Below are 22,949 nucleotides of genomic sequence, written 5' to 3' on the forward strand. Positions count from 1 at the left end.
GAGAAGCCCGGACTGCGGTTAGGGGGTGAAGGGGTGAGGTGGGGTGAAAATCTGCTGGTGGGCTGACTCTAGCAGAAGCAGTGAGAAGCAAGTCCAGGTGTATACGCAGAATGGCAAAAAAAAATTGGTTCAAAATGTGCTTCCCCGCTAAAGAAATTGCTACTGAAACTTTCCAGAATCAGAAACCTTTCATTTTCACATAAAATGAGGGCGGAAATGGGAAGGGCTTAAAAAGCATGAGGGAGCTCTGGGGGGAGTTATTTTACAGAGGAATGCTGGCCGACACATCTTGTGCCTGATTATCCTGCCATAAAAATGCACTTGTCCAGGTTAAAAAAAAAACTTGCCTTTTTTACAGCGCTTTTCACAACCTAAGGATGTCCCAAAGCACCTCACAGCCAACAAAGTACTTTTTGAAGTGTAGTCACTGTTGTAATGTAACTAAGCGCTGGAAATATGCTGAAAATGGTGAGGAAATTCACCCCCACCCTGGTTTGCTATTTCTAGTGAAACTGTTCAGGTGTCTGAAAGAACCTGTTTATGATTTCACTAACAAATAGTGACCAGAGGAAATCTTTCCCTATTGTGTACAACATTTCAGTCCCACACTATTATTCTCACATCAGTCACTTTCTCTCAAATGTAAGGTTCCATCTGCTCTCCTGGATGGTAAAGGTTTCATGATGTTTTATTATGAAGAACAGGATACCTCATTCCCCCGTCCCCTGACTCACTTGACCCTGCAAACAAGACCATTGAGCAACTCTTTCATTGCAAGCTGCCACTGTTGCATCACCTGCGGTACCCCGCATCCACTCTGCACAAATGCAGTGACTATTCCACCTAGAGTAGCGATGGGTGCACTGCCAAACTTCAGTAGTCAATGGAGTTTATTTTGCGCGACATTAAGTCACTCACTTCAACCACGGACAGACTTTTCAGTACAACGTCGTTTTTTTTTCCCCCCCCCTTGACAAGCTCCTCCTTTTACCCACCTGCTCCAGTTTGCTCTGTAGTTCCTTCATTTGCCATTCCCACTCTTGTCGCTCTCTGTCGAACCTGTCCAGCAGCTCCACCTTCTCACGGTTCCAGTTCTTTTCGGAGTGCTGCAGCTGCCAGTGGAGATCCATGACCTGACTGTGACTGTCGGCCAGCAGTTTCCGCTGCTCCTCCCGCTCCCGCTTGAACACGTCTTTGGGATCAATGGAGCCCCGCTTGCTGGACTGTTTTCCGACCCTCTCTTCAAACTGCCACATAAAAATGTAGTTCTCAAATACCAAAAATGACATTAATAAGTGCTTGAAGTACTTCTTCCAATTCTAACATCTCCTTAAAAATTATAAATCTAATAAAAGATTGACAGGCCTAGTTGCCCCAATAACTTAGTAGGTAAATGCTCCAGCCAACGTGATGCTGAGTGAGACAGACCAGCAAGGTTCCCAGGTCCAATCCTCAATCAATGCTGAGTTAGCCGACTTCACTGAGTGGAGCAGTAGAGGTGCTACAGTTGACCTTTGTGTCTAGGGTTAGGCGTGGGAAATAAAATCAGCCAGGGTTCCTACTTCTGATTGCTATCCAGTGATCCCTGCTAGAAAGTATGCGTGTATAAGGGCTGTGTGTGACGGCAATATTGGGCTCAGCTGCGATGACCCCCCATGGTCACATGGTCTGCTTACACTCAGGGGTCGATTTTAACCCCCGGGTGAGAATGCGGCCTAGCGAGCAGCCGGCCTGTCTAGCAGCAGTACCAGGGAGGCTCGGCCGCTTTTAATCGACTGGGCCACATTAGTATGCCGCTTGCCAACATCCTGACCAAAACGGCTGGGAGGGTGGGGTGAGGAAGAACATGAAAGACCCAAGGTTTCCTTGTAGGACCCGGAGGAGCAATCCTGCTCCTCTTGGCCCACATCGAAACGTCAAATAAATAAATTTTAAAAACTGACCTTACTGGATCTCTTCTGGCCCTCAATAGAGCTCACGACAGCTTTGGCCTGGTGAGGAAGCAACCACTGCTCCCCCGCTCAGGCCTCAAAGTAAAATTAGATCTGCCTATTTAAAGGCGTCCAGTGGGTGCGTTTGCCACCAGCAATTTAAAATTGCAGTCGGCTAGATTGGGGCGGGAAGAGAATTGGCTATGTCCCCCACTTCATTTTAACTGCCCCCCTCCAGTCTGGTTTCCGTTGAGCGAGGGAGGGGCTGGGTTAAAATTCCTCTCCCACTGTCCATGTTCACACGTGACGGATGACCAGCTGGCTTCGGTACCCTGAGGGCTGCTGGTACCCATGGAACCGTACCCCTAGCAAGAGAGCCAGCACCTTCAGGTGAGGAGGGACGAATTGGGTGAAAAAAAGTCTGAACATGTGGTGCACCTTCACTTTTATGTGTCCACCCCTTCAAAGGGCCACTGTCAACACTCAGTACAGCAATAATGTTACTGGCTCTTGTGAAATTTCATTTGAAATGTAGCTTTCGATGATAAGTGATGGCTTTTAAAAATGTATTTGTTGAAGCTTTGGTTGATTCGCACTATCCTTAAGTATGTTATTTGTTCAGAGAATATAACAAGTACCCAATGGGGAATGAGAGCAGTGTACCTGAACCTATCTTCACACCCTTCTGGAGGGTTTCCTTCCACTGTTCACATGGTCAATGCAAATATTGGCAGTTACCTGGGCAAGTTGGCATTTTTGCTCTGTGTATTCCATTTCCCAGGCAGCTTTCTCATTAGCGTACTGCTGCTGTAGTTCATAGCGGCGTTTCTCCTCATCCCCGAGCTCAGCACCAAACTCCTCCAAAATAGACTTCAGAGCAATCAGAATCCTTCGGTTTTCTCTGGCCTGCAGAAATGAGGTAATCACATAATTAGCTGTTTTTAAATTGGGCCGTGGATTTCTCCGCCCCTTCCCCAATTTTCTGTGCCTTTAATTTATGCCTTTCTCTCTTGAAGATTATGGCTCTTGCTGGGCTACAATTCCGAGGACTAAGTGGTCATTCTTCATGTGACATGATGAGTATTAGGCAGGTTTTTAACGACAGAGGTCACTGTAGCCAAGTCTGATCCTGTCCTAACCCCTAGATCCACATGTAATTCTTAGCAGGGATCACTAGACCACAATCAGGAGTGGGAACCCAAGATGACTTTCCTCTCTCTTGGCCAGAGGCACTAAAGGCAATCCTAACTGTTAACTGCTGCCATCATGGAACTGTTTTAACATAAAACTTACAGTAACACTTGTGCATGGAGTTTTGCAAAAGTGCAGAGGAATTCTCCTATTTGTTGTTAAGTATAATTCTTTTGTGACTAATTACCCAAAATGTGATCCAAATGCCTAAAGTCAACTAATGGGTGTTTTATTCCCATTCACCCCAGTGCGATACATAACGTAAATCACCAACTTTCTGTGTAGCCTTGATAATGTCCACAAGAAGGTCTGAAGCTTTTTGAAGATACAACTCACAAAATCAAATGGGGAGAGGCCTGCCTTAATAAAGGGGTCTTTATGGGTATTGTCACACACAGAACAGGAGGTTTCCTAGTTCAATTCCTGGTCTGTGTTGAGTTTTCTGACGTCAGTCAGGGATGGGAGTTGAGAAACTATAATTTATCTCAGTCTCCCTGGGCTAGAGAAGGTCGAAAGAAAGAAAACAACTGCCAGGGTTCCTGCTCCAGATCACGGTTCAGTGACCTGCAGAAGATGGGTATGTGTGCAAGCTGGGTGAGAACAGCATCAGACTTGGCTAGGATACTTCCTATAGAAAACAGCCTGCTAACACTAGCTCGTATAGTAAAGATGGCAGCCTGCCTCCATGGAAACATCCCCTAGCATGAGTCAGGAGAAAATTTGAAAATGAAAGTACCCTAAAGGCACTCATAGTCAAAAAACAATTCATGGCGGGGGGTGGGGGGCAGGGGATATAACTCCAATGCTGTAACTTATGAAAATCTTGCATTTAAACACTTCACATACCTTGAATTACTTTGAAGTACAATGACATAAGAAAATGTAACAGGTATTTTGCAAACGTCAAACATCCACATATGGCAATGAAATAAATGACCATTTAATTTGTTTCTGGTGGTGTCGGCCAGGGCACCGGGAGAACTCCCTGTTCGTAATCTGAATAGTGCCATTGGACCTTTAACATCCACCTGAACAGGAAGATGGCATTTCAGTTTCTCTCATCTGAAGGACTGCTCCTCCAATAATCCAGTACCTCTTCAGTTTTGTACTGGCCTGTCATCCGAGGTTATGTGCTTAAATTAGGGTTGCCAACTCTGGCTGGACGTATTCTTGGAGGTTTCATCACATGACCTCCTGCCTCCAACCGTCCCACCCAGACAAACAGCCATTTTTCCCATTTCCAATATTTCTAAAACTAATCAAATAATATGAAAAAAAACATTTTTTTAAAGCCCCTATAATTTTCCTCCCGGGTTGCTCGCAGCAGTGTCCAGGAAATTAATCTTCAATTCCTGGAGAGTCCAAAGCACCATAGCTTAAGTCCTGGAGTGGGACTTGAACCCACAACCTTTTGACCCAGAGGTAAAGGTGATACCAATATACAAAATGCATAGCTACTTATAACTGCTGATGAAGCAATGGAGTTTGATGGTTGTAGAGATTCTTACTTTTACTGAATGAACCAGCTGCAACTATTGACCCATTCCTGGGCACCCCTGTGCTAACTTCTGACAGACAGTGTCACCTCACCAAAGGAGAAGATTGCTATCATTGCGGAGAATGTTTCTCTTGATCAGTGTACAGCAACAGAAATAATGCGCTTTTAAATCGACATGTACAGTGATGAGGTGAGACAGACAGGACATGACCGATGATCTAGTGGGCCCTTTTGCATATTCTCGCGGACCCCAGTTTAAAAACTGATGGTGTACACACTACTCTATACCCTGGGTCCCAAATGTGTCTAATGATGTAGTTACAACTGCTCGTAAACTGTGGGAGCAGTGAGTCAGAGCAACCGTTGCTAAGCCAGGGAAGCCAGCCAGCAAGCATGAGTCTCCCATGGATTCAATAGAATCGTGCTTCCTTTGTCTGGATCCAATTTATTAATAGCTTCAAACTATTTGGCTGGAGGAAAGGGAGGTTGTACAGTCACCTTGAATAAATAAATTAGCAATTTTGACAGGACCCTCTCACCTAACAGTTTTCCAGTACTGCTTTCCTCATGGCCAGAATACACAGTGAGCTTCATCCAAGTCCTCAATAGCATCAAGTACATCACAGCTTCTACAAGCTTCATAATAACAACCAGAAGCAAAGCCATAGCTTTAAACTGTGATAGTTGGAAGAAAAGCAGAGCAATAGGAATTTGTAAAGAAATCCATTATTACAAGCTAGTTGTGGGTTGTGCCAGGTGATTCTATGCTGACAGTTTTTAGCCATTCCAAGTGGGAAATAGTTTCACAGGAAATAGTGCAGCCTATCCACAAGCCAATGCCACCCTAGAGACAATAATGCTCAGCATTATTTTTGACTTATGATGGTTAAAAATCAGTTTCCGCCCCATCCCCCCCCCCATTCCCCTGGTCTCCTGTGCATTGTAATGTTAGAATGGACTATCAGCTTAATTTTACAGCTGAATTTGTTATTTCCTCAGTACCCATAAGGAAGTTGTGGGCACAGTCGTACAGTATTAAGACTGGACAAGGCATTTCCCCCTCGGTAGTTGGAAGCACACGTCGAGGGGCATAAACCTGAAGTAAAATTGCATTTGGTTCAGCTGCTGCCATGGGCAGTCATGTGGGCTAAGCACAAGATGGAAACATCCCTGCGGGAAGAGGCCCATCTATTAGCTGATCATTGTAAAAAGGATCTATGCTCTACTGACAGCCTTGTAGCTATAGGCTGATGGGATAGGATGGGAAGATTTCACGTAAATTGGCAAACCCTTCACTTTGCATATTATGTACTGAGATTCTGTATTTCCTGTGGTACACTGCAGGTTGAAATTAAAGTGTGGATTACAAAGACAAATCAGAGCTCATTTGTGCAAAGAGTGGACGTGTTCAGGTGCATTCAGTAGCTGGTGGTAAATAAAATTTTGTTTCTCAAAAGCGAGGAGTGGCCATTTGGAGGTACCCAAGGGTGTCCGGTGCCCTTGGAATCAGCAAGAATGTAACACCTTCAGGAGAGGAGGGGAGAAAGAGGTTGAATGCTATCGTTAGCTGAAGAGTTTTCACTTTTCTGCTGCCGTAACTCAAGCAGTTTTACTTGTCCTCTGCAACTTTGACAAAGTGCTGCTGCAGCACAGATAGTGCTGGGAATCACCGTCACCCAGACAGACTTGAACGAATCAGACAATGGGAACAGAATCAAAGAAAGGTGTGGACAAGGGCAAGGAGAGCCAAGAGAAGCTCTGTGAGAGGAACTGTTGGAGGTAAACAGTTACAGGAAAATTAAAACCTAGAGAAACATTTTTTAAAAAGTAGTGCAGGACGTAGGAACGTAGGAATTGGTGGATGATAAAAACCACAGTCCATCCAGTTCACTTTCTACCATGGTGGTAGTCCCATGATACAATGATAATGGAGTTGTTGACTAATCATTGCAATCAAACTCTATAAATTAGTCTATGATTGTAGGAAGGGAGGAAGGTAAAGAGTTCCACCATTTTCAGGTCCTGGTAAACAACGAGTAGGAGACAATGCAATAACTTTTGATTTCGGCATTGAGAGGATCGAGGGAAGAGGAAATTCATACAGGATGCCACACCTGGAGCTTTGGAGGAATAAGAAAGGAAAGTTCAGAGGAACTATGGCGTTAGTTTATATAAAAAAAGAGAAAGAAAGTGACAAAGGGTTGTAGTGAAAATTTTAGCAGATTCAGGAAAAGCCACCACAGAGAGAGGGTAAAAGTTTTAACAGAGCTAAAGAAAACAGTTACTAAACAATACAGGAAGGCCTTTTTGGCTCAGTTTAGTCCCATGATCCATTTTAACTTCATGCTCGGTTTCTGCCATATGAGCAGGGTTAAAATTGGCCCCTCGGTGTGTGGATTTCGGGTGAGGGTCAGGCTCGGCTGTGGCCCTCCATGACAGAATGGCATGCTGACATTCAAGGTCTAGGCTCAAACATGGGCAGGGGTGAGGTATTGGAGGGCTGGCTGTCAGCACCATTAGAACTTTACTCCAGGCTAAGTGGAAACTTAACAGCTTTACTGCAGCTGTTTCTGCAGCTTTTAAAGATGTGGAGTGAGAAAGAGCATTAGTACAAGCCAAAGTCAAGATTTTAGCTCCCACGCCTCATCTTAATGGCGAGAAACTGGAAAGTACTGCAGTACAAAGGGATCTGGGGGTCCTAGTGCAAGAAAATCAAAAGGTTAGTATGCAGGTGCAGCAGGTGATCAAGAAGGCCAACGGAATGTTGGCTTTTATTGCTCGGGGGATAGAATATAAAAACAGGGAGGTATTGCTGCAGTTATATAAGGTATTAGTGAGACCACACCTGGAATACTGCATACAGTTTTGGTCTCCATACTTAAGAAAAGACATACTTGCTCTCGAGGCAGTACAAAGAAGGTTCACTCGGTTAATCCCGGGGATGAGAGGGTGGACATATGAGGAGAGGTTGAGTAGATTGGGACTCTACTCATTGGAGTTCAGAAGAATGAAAGGCGATCTTATTGAAACATATAAGATTGTGAAGGGGCTTGATCGGGTGGATGCGGTAAGGATGTTCCCAAGGATGGGTGAAACTAGAACTAGGGGGCATAATCTTAGAATAAGGGGCTGCTCTTTCAAAACTGAGATGAGGAGAAACTTCTTCACTCAGAGGGTGGTAGGTCTGTGGAATTTGCTGCCCCAGGAAGCTGTGGAAGCTGCATCATTAAATAAATCTAAAACAGAAATAGACAGTTTCCGAGAAGTAAAGGGAATTAGGGGTTACGGGGAGCGGGCAGGAAATTGGACATGAATTTAGATTTGAGGTTAGGATCAGATCAGCCATGATCTTATTGAATGGCGGAGCAGGCTCGAGGGGCCGATTGGCCTACTCCTGCTCCTATTTCTTATGTTCTTATCTGTACAGGCCTTGTCAGCCTCCCGGCAGGCAGCTGGCTGGCGAGCAGGAGCTGGGTGTCGGGCGGCAGGAGGCTACCGCAGGGGACCCAGAGAAACAGTCGGGTAAGTGGTCGCGAGGGTCTCGCCACCACGGCTTCCCCAACGAAGGCCTCCAGCTAAAATGGATGTCATTTGAGCCTGCTCTGCATATTTAGAGAAGGACCTCGTTGGCGTCCGGCCGGTGTCCCTTACGCCTGCCTAGATGAGCAGGTTAAGATTGGGGCCAACAGAAAGGCAGATTGCGTTTTAGTCCCACAAACCATTTTAACTTCATGCGCGGATTCTGCCATGTGGGCAGAGTTAAAGTCGGCCCCTCGGTGTGTGGATTTCGGGTGAGGGTCAGGCTCGGCTGTGGCCCTCCGTGATAGAATGGCATGCTCAAACATGGGCAGGGGTGAGGTATTGGAGGGGCTGGCTGTCAGGACCCTTAGAACTTTACTCCAGGCTAAGAGGAAATTTAATAGAGATTTTTAAAATTATGAAGGGTGAATAGGGAAAGACTATTTCCCTAACCTGGGGAGTCAGTGATGAGAGGTCAACAATTAAAAACTGTCGTTAAGAATGAGGAGAAGGTTTAGGAGAAATTTCATTATGCAGGATCTTGTTGGAGCTGAGACCATTGCATCTTTTAAGGGAAAATTGGATAAATATTTAAAGTGGAGGAAATATGAGGAGAATGCAGGCCAGTGGGGTTAATTTTGCTTTGCTCTAGCAAAAAAAATGGCACAGACACGATGGGCCAAATGGCCTCCTTCTGTGCTGTAAACTTCTATGGTACAATGGTTCTAACAGTCAGTACCTTCAGGTGGGGAGCATTTTCCTTTCCACCAATAAATTAGGATCCCCTTCATGGGCTCTCCTGGTGGCACTGAGAATTTACCTAGTGGGTAGCTAATCCGTGTGGACCAGGAAGGTCCTAGGCTACGTTAGCTGACATTCAGCCATAGCAACGGTAGGAGGGACGATAATTGGTCTCGGTGCGTCTGGGTTAGGGAGAGGAGAAAACCGAATCAACCAGGGATCCTGCTCCTAATTGCTGCCCAATGACGTCTGAAAGTGGACATGTGTGCAGGCTGAGTAAGGACACGATCAAGCTTGGCTGTGATCCAACCCTTAGTTGATATTCACTGACGAGGCTAACATGAGCAATGGTGATTTGTTCAGGATACCGGGAGAATGACTTTTAGTGGTTGAAATGTACCCCAGCAAGGAATCAACCCCTTCAGGAGAGGAGGGGCAAGTCTTGGCAACAGAAAGTCATATATTTTACGACCTGACCTATATCAATGTGCTGTTGAACTGGCTGCAATCAGTGTAGAATGAGTGCCAGTGTAATCGTTTCAACTATGAGTAGGTCATATGAGAAGCCATCAATCACAAGTTAACCCTGGGAAGTGCAAGCAAAGCAAAATGCTTTCAAGGAATCTAAAGTGACTCTACTTTAAACTACCTCAGCTAACTGTCAGTCATTTGGTAGCAACATTGCCCTGCCCGTATGCTACAAGCACAGCATAACTTTCATATGTTCACTGTCAGCACAAACATTTAAAAAAACTGAGTCCTGTGACTCATCATATATGTTTAGAACTGAGCACCAGCACAACAACAACTGTTGCCATGTAAATAAAGTTTATATAGCAAGCATTTAAGGGACAGAGAGCAGGTTGTACATCAAAATAATTCATTTTTTGGCCACTCTGTTCGTGTTGATGGAGTCTTTTGGGCACCAATTAAAACGGAAACGGGAGAAAGAAACCAACCTTTCGCTCTGGGGTGGCAAAAATTTCCCTTAAAAAATTGCTAATAAGCTGTGGACTACAGGAATGAGAGATTCTATTCATTCATTCATTCATTCATTCTAACCTGTTAAGTCAAGCACTATAGTTACTTACAAAGCTGCTACCCAAAGTATTGCCGATGTCCTTTAACAAGACAATGCTCTGTAATGGGGACATGGTACTCCAGTACTCTACCTTCTTAAAACCTCAGAACTTTTAGCAAGAAAAGGTCATTGGACTCAACGTTGGCCTTGATATTAACCCCCCCCCCCCCACGATGGGTGGGAGAAAGTCGGGGAGAGGGGGCGCGGTTAAACCGTCAAATCCATGTAAAGCGACCCTAACCCGCCGCGCACGTGCCCAGTGCCGTGAAGAGGTGGGACACTTCATTAACATATTTAAATCGGGTTCTCACAGTGCAAATGGGGGCCTGATTTAAAAATCATTGCTGCCACGCAGGTTTCCCAGTGGTCGGGAAGCCCGGCAGTGAATGGGAGGGCGGGTGCCTTTTCCAGCACTCTTTGTGGGCCAAGAGGAGCAGGAGTGCTTCCCCCCACCGGCCCCTCAAGGAAGCCTTCGGCCTTCCCCTGCCAATCGCCGCCTCTCTCCCCCCTTCCCGGTCGTCGACCACTGTCCCCGTCCCCCCCAGCCCCGATATCTTCTCTCCTGCCCAAGCAACAATGCCCGATCGTCCCCCCCGCTGCGATCCCCGATCTTCCCTCCCAAGCCGCGATGTCCGACCTACCCCGGCCGATTGATGTGGACCATCCCCAAGGGGCCCCAGCTGCGGCCTCCTGTCGCTGGTTTTCCTTTCCGGCCGCTGGACAGGCTGTCCATTTGGCCGGCTGGCGGTGGGGGGGGCGGGAACCGGGTCCAAAAAATTATAATGAGGTCCTGCTGTTAGATTCGGCAGGACCTCCGCATCCCCGGCCTTGCAGGGTTCTTTGGCTGTTTTCAGCCTCCCCTGCACCTTCCCCGCAAATATCGGGACCGACAAGTATGTCCCTTCCTGATTAATCTTAATCCTTATATTTCTGTCTTGTCCCCACATTTCTCTCCAGAAACACATCTAATTGCTCCTCAAACTTATTTATACTATTGAAGCTTTTCCCTGGTTGGTTATTCCATAAGTCAGTTATATTTAGTGTATAAAGGTTTCTTTTCTTACTGTTAATGTCCCCTAGTATTTGTACCCCCTGTTATAGTGAACAATTGCATAGATCAACTTTGCTTGAACTTCCTTCATAATCTTCAAAATTGAAAATTTGGCCACTTCAAAATCTCTTCTTAAAAGCGAACAACCTCAATTTCCTTAAACCTCCCCCGTAACGTAGGTTCCTAATGCAAAGATTTTTTTATAACTGAGTTGAGTATATGATTAATTGGCTAATTAAATGGCAGTCTGCAATTGAAGCATTGTGCCCATGGTTGGATTCACTCCCCGCCCAGTGATGCAGACATACACAATCAGCACCCAAACCCAGTGCTTGTTTTATAACTCTCTTGCCTGTAGAGGTTGGCGGGTTCTGCTTTAGTCCTTTTGGCCCAGGGAGAACTGATGTTGAAAAATGCAGACCAGTGGGTAGAAGCACAAAGAGCTAAATTTCTGGTTTAATGCTATAACAGAAATAATAAAAAAAGCTAGCTTCTGGATAAAACATTTTTTAGAAAGTGGATTCTCGGGATTGCACTCGTACTGCTCGCTGGGGGCCGGGGGGGCGGAGTGGAGTGGGATTTGGTAATGGGACTGGGGGGGTGAGAGGAAGGCGGGGAGGGGGGGGGAGAAGTCTGACTGGTAGGACAGAGATTTAGCTTCTCTCCATTCTTATTTTAAAGTAAGAGAAGCGCCTTGCAAATAATATCCCATGAAGTTGATGTTAATGTAACGTTAATGGCTTGAAATATATATTTTCAAAACGTTTTATGCCAGTTTAATGCTGCTGATCTGACTCCATAGTGATATTTACGACAGTCCCTGTGACTTCACACTGCAGCCTGTACACAGCATTTTAAAAAAACGTTAAATATTCAGTGACTGAGAAGGGTACTTTCTTTCTCCACAGAAAGATGAGTGGGCACTCTGTAACCCTTGTCATCTGCTTCAATCACTATTAACTAAATCCAATGTGCTCTATACCACTTAATGAATTATAATGGGAACATTAGTGATGAAGGGTATTGACTGACAGACACCAACCACACCAGCTGATAAGACCTGTCTGTCACTGCTCATGTTTCTAAAGTGACACACGGCACGTTATAAGGTTAGGCTCTCTCTGATGATAAATCCACAACAAAACTAAATGACAAGATGCGATTGCTGACAAATGCATGTCCTCTTTTTCTATGAATCTATTCAATTTTCTCGTGACGGAACATCAACATGCAGTGCCATCTGTTCCCCCCTGACCAGGTGACTAGCCACTAGTTCCTGCCCTAGGTTTGCCACCACTTGACATGTTCATCAATGTTTGCTAGGGAAATGCTTTAGCGGTAGACACTGGATGACCAAAGTGCTACATCACAAAGCGATGGGAACATAGGAATTGCAAGACAAAAAAAAGGTCCATTTAGTTCGTCTTCTGCCATCCTGGTAGTTGCATGATACAATGATAATAGAGTTGTTGATGAATCATAGCAATCAATCTCTATCAATTAGTTTATAACAGACCCAGAAATGGCCCAAGGAAAACCCCAGTGGTGGAGAGTTTTGGGAATCATAGGTCCAAAGTCACCTGCTTCTCCCAAGCATGTTACACTTATCTCATGTCATGTCTGAAATTACTTGTATACTGTATCCAAAATAGGGTATGCAACTCTCAATCTCAAGTATGCTGTTGAAAGGTGCAAAGTGTAGGCCAGGCCTTTCCTCACAGGGAGAGAGGAAAATTAGAGACTGATCCATCCTGGACTGTCTTGTAACAGTCTTGTAACAAAAAGCAGCATTGGCAGAGAAGAACCACACTGGCACATGGTACTTGCTGCAAGTTGAAGATGATATGGAAAGAGGGCATCTCTTTGCAAACCAAATGCAAGTGATACGAGGTTTTGGTTCTATCTATTCTATAGTATGGTTGTGAAAAGGTAGAACTTGAACAAAGACGGTTCGTGGCAGAAATGGCTTACTTGAGAAGCATTCTACGTATTCCTAGGATCCAAAGAAAAATAAATAATTGCATTTATTGAAGGCCTTACCAATTTGTCGACACATCTCAAAATGCTTCAGGCAATGAATTACTTTTGGAGTTCAATAATTGGGTGACTTTGGAAACAGCACAATATGAAAGAAATTTAGACTGAGCAAAACAATTGGGGGCCTAATCACTGAAAAATGACTCAGATGGTTTGGACGAACAAAAAGAATATGTTAAGACAAATTGCTGAAGACTGTTAGCGCTCTTAGATAAGAGGGTCAGGTCCCAGGGGAGATCATGGAAATGCTAGTTAGATTATACTAACAACAAAGTTCAAGCTAAGCAATTTAATTTTATGGAAGCAGCTATACTTCTCACCTGACAGAAAGGGACTGGTACAGTTTTATTCATTTAACATCCATCCGCTGATCTGATAACAAAAGTCATGCAGCATCATCAACTGTTTCTTTTTGAAGACCAATGTAAAAATTCTAACTAACTTAATTGGCAGAGAATCGGAGGGGGATAGTGTGCGGAGGCTTGAGTGCGCTAAAGGATGAAATACTGCAGGAATGACCCCACGACGATATGGTGAGACACACCTGCTTCTGGTATTGAAGTAACTCTTGTGTTTGTAGCTGCGGTCCATGTTCAATGCTTTCTGCAGAGGAAAGCTGGGAGTATTCAGTCAGCACACACCCACTGTCCTCTTGGTCAGGGTCTAGCTCTTTCTGTTCAAGAAGCAGGTTAAATTCAGGCAGGTTTTCAATCTGTTCAAACTGAAAACACATTATTGCGTGATAAACAAGCTGTTCAAATTTTAACCATGGAAGCTTACAGTCGGCACAGCTGGAATAAAGATTAATTCCTCTCAAATTTCCCCTCAGTGATGCAGCTTTAATTTTTTTTAATGTAAAAAATCTTCGATCATTTGTGGTGCTCTCACTATAAGATAACATCTTCCTTCTGCTCAATCCTTATGGTTTCTGTGGTCTGGTACTTTCTGGGAGTTAATCAGGTGCCTGGTTCTAGAGCCTCAAAACAAATGGTGCTGTAAAATGGTTACGCAAAAACTGGCGAATACTTTCACAGGATCAGTTCAGTTGAAAATGGTCCTTCGGCCCATTTGCTCTCATGCCTCCAGAATACCAACCTTGCAGTCTTCCCAGTTTAGCATTTAGCAACTTGTTAAATTAGCTACAGTGTTCTGGCCTTAACCACCTGTTACAGTTGGTGCTCACCTTCTGTGTGCAGTAATACTTCCTGACATTGGTCCTAAATTTAGCTTTACAGTTCTGAACCTGGTGATCTCAGCCAGCTTTTGCAGCCTCATAATGTACCATAACTCCTGTCCAGTGGTAACAGTGAATCTTATCACTGGACGATTGCTCTCTACTGATTGTCACTAGCTCCCTATTTCATTCACTTATGTAGCTCTAAGGACAAGTGTAAATGTTGTGGACCATAAAAACAAGTTATTATAACATCTGTATTTTAATCCATCATCTGTCAGAAATAAACTGCATTATGCTCCTTCCTCATTGGGAAGCATTTACACTTGTGATTTTCTCTTGGCTCCTTCCTAACCTCCCTACACATCATCCAACATGCTCTTCCTCCTCACTGCAACCTCAATGTGTTGAAATCAAGGGCGTAATTCACCCGAGTACATGCTGGTAGCTGGGAACCTTTGCCCACCAGCAGTACGTATGGGAAAATGGTGGGCAGTGCACCCGCTGACAGTGGGCGAGGTTCCCTGGCACCAGCGTATATTTGCGAAACTGCAACCTGGATTTTAACACAGTGAGGGTGCGGGGAAGAGGGACAAACTGGGAAAGTTTGAATGACCAGAAAAGCCTAGACAGCGTGCCCGCGATTGTTCAATATGTGCTGCCAGCAGATAAGGTTCTCCACCGCCAGCATGTTCTCGAGAAGTTACTCACTAGAACCCAGTACGTGGGCAGGGATGGAAAACAGTCGGTCGCCCGTTATACGCCCTGCTCAACATTCAGTTGCAGTGACTTCAATAGAGCCTGAATATCAGGCGTGTCGTTAAACGGGCGGCAGAAACGATTCCGCCTGTTTTACGTCCCCGTCCATGTCCACTTTCACCCCGATTGTCTCCTACCCCAGCTCATTTTTTTTCCCCAACCCTCGAAACTGGAACACTTTCCTTCCCTCGGTATTTCCAACCCTCAACAATCTGCAGGTTTTTAAAACCCATGTTGGTCATCACCTAACCACTCTTTGCTAATTTATCTTGTCATTTCTTGTACTCTTTTCAAGCTCGGTGATGTCCTGCATTGTAGCCTTGGTTTTTGTCAGTAAAAGTAGTTAAGCTCACAAGGTTCCTTCCTGCTTATATATCAGCAGTTTCATCAAAATAAAAACCACAAAAGCTGGATATCTGAAATAAAGACACAAAATGCTGAAAATACACAGCAGGTCAGTCAGCATCTATTATGAGAAAAGACAGGTTATAACATTCTGGGCGTAACCTTCATTCAGCTAAGAGATAAACAGGTATTTTAGTACGGTTGAAAAAATGGAGAGGAATGGCAGGGGGGGGGCGGGGGAGGAGAGGGAAAAGACAAGAGAACCAACAGATGCACCAATCACAGAGAGGGAGTTCATGTGATAAATGACCTGTATTCTGCTAAGTAGAAAACAGGTGATATAAAAGGTCATCAGTGAGATAATGACGACTTATAGAAAGGACTAAAAAATGTGGAAATAGTAAAGGGGGAGGGGGGGGAAGTTGGCTTTAAAGACACAGGAGAGGTGCAGCAAAAGCATGAGAAATAAAGAAACAATAAAAGAAAGAGAAAAAGGTGAAACATGGGTCCACCAATTGCGAGAAAAGAAAAAGAACAGGTCCACACCTAGGGCCCAGACCACTGCCAACGCTGTACTCTGACGAAGGATCTCCGTTCCAAATGTTAACAGCCTCCCCTCTTCTTGGACACTGACAGATCTACCAAGCCCCTTTATCAAGGTCACTGTAGTTTGACAAAAAAAAACTGATTTCAAATGATCCAGCAGCAGAATTTTCATTGGAACATATCCACATTAATCATGTTGCTACATATGAACAGCAAGGATGTTATGCACAGGAAACTGCTGATGACACAGCTCCTTTAAATAAACCATTGTTAAACTATTTAACATGGTGGCAGCATATGTTCATGATAACCAGATCTACTCCACAGCACTCAAGATTCAAGTAACTCAAAGCTCTGCAATTAATTCCTTCACACCTGTGAGGAAATCTGACTGGCTCTCACACTTTCTGTTTGATTTGACTGAGAATAACTCAACATGACCTCTACTTTTTATACTACACTGTTCGTAGCCTGGGGTGAAACTGCTGTTTTTAAAGATAAAATTTAAAGAAATCAGAGGGAAGCAAGAGTTGTCAACACTGGCAGAGCCTATAGTTTTAATACAAGACTATATTCCTGCTGTAGATGTTGTAATAGCTCTATCTCTGTCTCTAAGTTGCAAGCCTTAGTTTGGCTCAGTTGGTAGCAATCTAGCCTCTAAGCCAGAGACTTGAGCACATAATCTAGGCTGACACATCAATACAGTACTGAGGGAGTACTGCACTGTCAGAGGTGCCAGTTTTTGGGTTACGCTAAACCAAGGCTTTGTCTACCCTCTCTTGAGAGAGGTGGTTAGCCTGGAGAGATTGAATGATGGTTATAAATTTGTGTAATATTCTATAGCATGAGGAACAAGGGCAGGCTTCAACTGAAGGGCTACGCCTGTAACCTTATCCTTCAACTAGTACAATATTCATACCAGGATATTATTGTTTAATTTAAGCATTGTCACTGGAAGCAAATACGGACTACACATGCTTAATGTAGCAGAAACACTGTGCTATGTATATTTGGCCCAAAATTTAAGAATATAGTGATGGATTAAAAAAAAAGTGCCCAAATAGTTTTGACTATTTACCAAATCTCACTTCCAATGCAATAAACTGTGAACACTCAAGACTGAAAAAAGCTGTGTACAGAGTTGTTGATGCAGAGTTCGGCCTACCTCCAATATGTCCTCCCCACCATACTCTATTTTCTTGCCTTGCCTCCAGTGTTTAAGCAGCCATTTGAGTTTGACATAGAACAGGAAAGTGTTCTGTTTGAACATTCTCATTTCCTGCAGCAGCAGGGTCCTCTCGTGACTCCATGACTTCTGTTCCAGTCTGTTCTGCAAGTTCAGGCTCTGCACTTCAAAGTCTTTCCTCAGCAGGTTCTTTTGGTTTTCCTCTTCAATCTGTGGCACAACAATTAGTGGCAAAAAAAAATTATTATCAGCACCATAGATTTACCAGCACATAAAGCCTAAGATCCAATATAATAAATCTTCCCAGGATTTACATAAGGGTACAGAAAGGAGAGTTTGGACCCTATCCTACACTCCCCCCCCCCCCCCCCCCGCCAACACACAAATAAGCACACTCAAATGTAGCTTCATAAAGAGATTCTTTTCAAACTAAATGCAAATTTAAAGGTCTTTGAGTACTGAGATAGTACATAGATGACGTATAGACAATCTTTTGGGGCTGGGAGAAATGTATTTTGTCTCATCAACGATTGAAAACAGAGCAATTTAAAAAACTTTTTACATTTAATAACACCGTCAAGCACTTCCAGGCCACATGCAGCACAGGTCAGAAATAGCTCTGCACTGCCTCAACACTGTACCCATCTGAGGACACCTCCTTCTGCCACAGCAACATTTGGATCTCTCAGATTAAGTGTGTCAGTTCTGTGCCAACTGGTGCTGAGCTATAGACTGTTTGTCGCGGATTTATTCCCAATTAGAGCTGGGTTAACACTGCCAAAATTCATTTCACGCAGACAGCAGGAAGAGAAGACTTTCTTCTCACCAGTTTGATTTGGAATTGAATCCATCTCAAGATGTGGAAGGGCAGTAAACCAACCCACTGCATTGCCCGGTTTCCCTCAGACACTGGAAGCTCCTCATCAATCTGGGCATGATTCAGGCCCGGCTTCCCGACTTTATTCTAACCTATTGCATCACCCACTATTAATCAGATCGTGTATAAAGTACTGCATATAATTATAAACCACACTGTGCTTCTTTGCATGCAAGTATGTAACAGTGTGTTTTCAATCACCAATGCAACTGAATAATAAAATGCCTGTAGTCATCCTTGGTCCAATGACCTCAGCTGGCAAGCCTTCAAAGATCGGTGTTGGAAAGCTAGCTATTAAGTTAATTATATTATTTTCTAGAAATTAAACAAATTTTTTTAATACAAAATAGTTATTTCATTTTGTCAAGGGAGCTGATTTTTTTCAATCCAATTTTAAAAGTCTCATGATTTATCTGCCTCGATATTTTCCACATGAGCACATTCCTCTGCCAATGTTTCTGAACCTCAGTGTTGCTTTGTGAAGAAGTTCACTTCGTACCCTTTTCATTTTCTCACCACTGAAGGAACACTATTGCTTCTCCTTTATGCAGTGTGCTGTGGGAAGGATGACATCATTGTGGCTGTAAAACTCTGCACGGAATTTTGGCTCGGAGCAACATGACATTTATCCGTTTTGTTTAGGTGCAGAAATTCTCTGGAAAAGTTTACAGTAAGCCTACAAAAAGCACAAGCTCTGGCTATGATGATATTATCCTTCCTCGAATACACTTCATGAAAGACAAGCAATTGCTGCACCATGGTCATGAGAAAAAAATCAAATACAATTGTAGAATTGCAATTCTACAATTGTACATACTTCACAACACTTTGGAGCACAACAGTACATACTTCAGAACACTTTGAAGAAGACCTGCTGAATTTTGTACATGTATGGAAAGTGGAGCAGAGCTCTCTGCTTTGAATACTGACTATATTGCTTCATCAGGAAAGCAAAGATCTGCCTCAATTTTCAAGAACAATATGCTTTTGTCAGGCCCATGAACTACCTATGAACAAAGGCAAGTAACCTGCTGCATATGTACCACTGAGAGCTGACTGCCAGGAGGCATACCCTTCCACACCAGGATCTCTGCATGGGACCTCCCCACAGTGCCAATGCCAAGACTGGCTATTGAGAACAGGGGAATTAAACTTATCTTGCATCACGGTCATAGAGTCAGGATGTCCAACCATTTGAAATGGGAGCCAGATACAAGCTCCATACATTATAAAAGTGACTCCCCATACACAAAAAGCAAGGCCCTCATGCACAAAAAAGAGAGACCATGCGAGACTCCTCATTAGGAACACAGGAATTGCTAGACAGAAGACGACCAAGGTCCATCGAGTTCATCTTCTACCATCCTGGTAGTTGCATGATACAACAATAATGGAGTTGTTGACTAATCATGGCAATAAATCTCTATCAATTAGTCTACAATAGACTCAGATATGGGTTGAGGAAAACTCCCAGTAGTAGAAAGCTTTGGGAATCATAGGTCCATTCTCCTTTCCTCAACCTCATTACCTATCATGCTCATTTTTTCCCTTAATGGTCCACCCTATTTCACCCCTCACTCTCCTCCCTTTTCCCTCACTCATCCTCCCCCCTTCTTTGCCTTATCCTCACCTCCAAAGACTGGTTCTTTCGTTTTCTTCATTCTTCATCTTCCTACCCACCCCCTTCTTTTAGGAACATGGGAATTGAAAGGCGAAAAGGTCCACCTAGTACGTCTTTTACCATCCTGGTAGTCGCATGATACAACGATAATGGAGGTGTTGATTAATCATAGCAATAAATCTCTATCAGTTAGTCTACAACAGACCCAGACATGACCTGAGAAAAACCCCAGTGGTGGAGAGCTTTGGGAACTATAGGTCCAAAGTCACCTGCTCCTCCCAAGCATGCTACACTTACCACAGGACATGGCTCAAATTACTCATATACTGTATCCCAAATAGGATATGCAACTGTATCTCATTTCCCACATGATGAGCTCTCAATCTCACTAACATTGTTGAGAGGTGCAAAACATAGGCCAGGCCTTTCCTCACAGGGAAGCACAGGGAGTGAGATAGAATTCCTTCCCCTCTTTTAAGTTGCTAGGCCTGGAGGACTGGTAAAGGCTGCTCCTTCATTGGTCAAAACACTCTAATCATGGAGCAACCTTCCAGCTTCTTAGGCTTGGGAACTTTAAGCAGCTTGAAACATAGAGGCATAGAAAATTTAAGGCGCAGAAGGAGGCCATTCAGCCCATCGTGTCCATACCAGTCAAAAAAGAGCTACGCAGCCTAATCCCACTTTCCAGCACTTAGTCTGTAGCCTTGTAGGTAACGGCACTTCTGGTGCATATTGAAGTACTTTTTAAATGCGATGAGGGTTTCTGCCTCTACCACCCTTTCAAGCAGTGAGTTCCAGACCCCCACCACTCTCAGGGTGGAAACATTTTTCCTCAGCTCCCCTCTAATCCTTCTATAAATTACTTTAAATCAATGCCCCCTGGTTATTGACCTCTCTAAGGGAAATACGTCCTTCCTGGCCCCTCATAATTTTATACACCTCAATTAAATCACCCCTCAGTCTCCTCTGTTCCAAAGAAAACAACCCCAGCCTATCCAATCTTTCCTTATAGCTAAAATTCTCCAGTCCTGGCAACATCCTCTTAAATCTCCTCTGTACCCTCTCTAGTGCAATCACATCTTTCCTGTAATGTGGTGACCAGAACTGTACGCAGTACTCAAGCTGTGGCCTAACTAGTGTTTTATATAGTTCTAGCATAACATCCCTGCTCTTATATTCTATGCCTCAGCTAATAAAGGAAAGTATTCCATATGCCTTCTTAACCACCTTATCTACCTGTCCTGCTACCTTCAGGGATCTGTGAACATGCACTCCAAGGTCCCTCTGTTCCTCTACACCTCTCAGTATCCTCCCATTTACTGTGTATTCCCTTGCCTTGTTTGACCTTCCCAAACGCATTACCTCACACTTCTCTGGATTGAATTCCATTTGCCACTTTTCTGCCCACCGGAGAAGTCCATTGATATCTTCCTGCAGTCTACAGCTTTCCTCCTCACTATCAAGCACACCAATTTTTGTATCATCTGCAAACTTCTTAATCATGTCCCCTACATATAAGTCTAAATTATTAATACATACCACAAAAAGCAAAGGACCTCGTACTGAGCCCTGTGGAACCCCACTGGAAATAGCCTTCCAGTCACAAAAATACCCGTGTTTAAGTGCTGAAGTCGGCATTCCACACAAGTGCAGAGAAAAAAGGAAGGCAGGAGATTCACGAGCTGGAACAAAGAAGCTCACAGACTGGATTAAAGAAGACCACAGGCTTGAAAAAAGCTCACAGGTTGGATTAAAGAAGTTTAGGAGCTGGAGTAAAGAAGCTCGTGGGCCACATTTGGCCCCGGGGCTGTGTCTTGGACATCAGTGCCATTGCATACTGTTCTTGTGCTCCAACGTAACAAAAATGATCTCCTCTTACCCATCCTGATTTTTATCCCACCCATTTCAAAAGAAACTGGCCCTTGCTGGTTTATGGTTCCATAGGCGCTGGCTGCCCTCTGGTTCCTCAGCCAAGTTGCCTTTCTTCATGTGTGAACCTAGACAGTGAGTGTCAGTAGACTATTCAACCACCCTCACCCAATGTCTACACTTGTGCACTTTCCAGCAGAGGTCACTGGATAATGATCAAGTGCAAGAACTCCTCCCTAGCCTAAGGGCTCTAAGACCAATTATAACCATCCAAAAGCTGACCTGAATGAGAATAGCCAACTCAGCAGAGACCAGGGATCAAACTTGAGATCATATGGTTCTGCAGCACTCCAGTCAGTGGGGATAGCACTTTTTTTTTAAGTATAAGTTTGCTTGAGGACCTTGCATTAATCTATTTGTATAATTTACCTCAGAAATTTTCTGTACCCACCTGAATAATCTTGCTGGTGAATTTTTCGTTTTCATCCTCCCGAAGCTGTCTTTCCTGTTCCAGACGAACCTGTAGCTCTTGAACAGATAGATTCTGCTCTGGTGAAACATGGGATTCCCTGAGCTGTTTATTTGAGACAAAGGAACATATTCAGTTAAAGCCATATAAATGAATATCGTCGTATCCAAACTCTTGCTTAAGCATTTATCAGTTACTACAAAAATGATAATGATGCCTTTACTCTTGATCCGTGGCTAATACCCACAGCGCATGATTGTGAAATCTAAATTAAAGACTGCCCACATTGTTAGTCCAGATGAAAACTTCAGCAGATCATGTGCTGCAATAGTGCAACAACTAAAGTTTGAGCTGCAATGAACTCCCTCCTGTCGGTAATTTTACTGGGAAAGTCAGAGTGATGACAAAATAGGATTTTCCATTTCACACCAACTTTTCTGGTAAAATTACTAACAGAAGAACTTTCACCCCAAGCATTTTAATCAGATTCCAGTCCTCTGTTTCAGTATTAAATATGGTAAAATATTTAGAGGCAGACAGTGCTATCGGTATTGAGCTGTGCCAGTCTAGCTCATTCTCAAAATGTGGGCTTTTATTAAATGTTATTGCCTGCTATCTCTGAATATTGGATCCTGGTGCTTTTAGCTATTATTACTCATAGAATGATGGAATGATACATAGAATGAAGGGGGCCATTTGGCCCATCATGCCTGTGCCGGCTCTTTGAAAGAGCTATCCAATTAGCCCCATTCCCTTGCTCTTTCCCCATAGCTCTGCTAATTTTCGCCTTCCAGTATTTATCCAATTCCCTTTTGAAAGTTATTAATGAACCTGCTTCCACCACCCTTTCAGGCAGTGCATTCCAGATCATAACAACTCGCTCCTAATGTCGCCTCTGGTTCTTTTGCCAATTACCTTAAATCTGTGAACTCTGGTTACCAACTCATGTGCCACTGGAAACAGTTTCTCCTTATTTACTCTATCAAAACCGTTCATGATTTTGAACACCTCTATTAAATCTCCCCTTAACCTTCTCTGCTCTAAGAAGAACAAC

The 22,949-nt window shown here is 43.8% G+C and overlaps 1 protein-coding gene across 2 annotated transcripts in view; it reads right to left on the reverse strand.

Annotated features, from left to right (window-relative positions):
- LOC137310733 (microtubule cross-linking factor 1) overlaps positions 1-22,949 on the reverse strand; it is a 186,059-nt gene that overhangs the window by 54,838 nt on the left and 108,272 nt on the right. For both annotated transcript variants that reach the window (XM_067978397.1, XM_067978396.1), the window contains exons 7-11: positions 21,878-22,000; positions 17,039-17,269; positions 13,594-13,770; positions 2,670-2,837; positions 996-1,247 (exon numbers count right to left, since the gene is read on the reverse strand). In XM_067978397.1, coding sequence (XP_067834498.1) covers positions 996-1,247; positions 2,670-2,837; positions 13,594-13,770; positions 17,039-17,269; positions 21,878-22,000 — 951 coding nt within the window. The remainder of the gene's footprint in view (positions 1-995; positions 1,248-2,669; positions 2,838-13,593; positions 13,771-17,038; positions 17,270-21,877; positions 22,001-22,949) is intronic.

This window comes from Heptranchias perlo, chromosome 3, assembly GCF_035084215.1.
Source record: "Heptranchias perlo isolate sHepPer1 chromosome 3, sHepPer1.hap1, whole genome shotgun sequence".
In the NCBI taxonomy this organism is placed as follows: Eukaryota; Metazoa; Chordata; class Chondrichthyes; order Hexanchiformes; family Hexanchidae; genus Heptranchias; species Heptranchias perlo.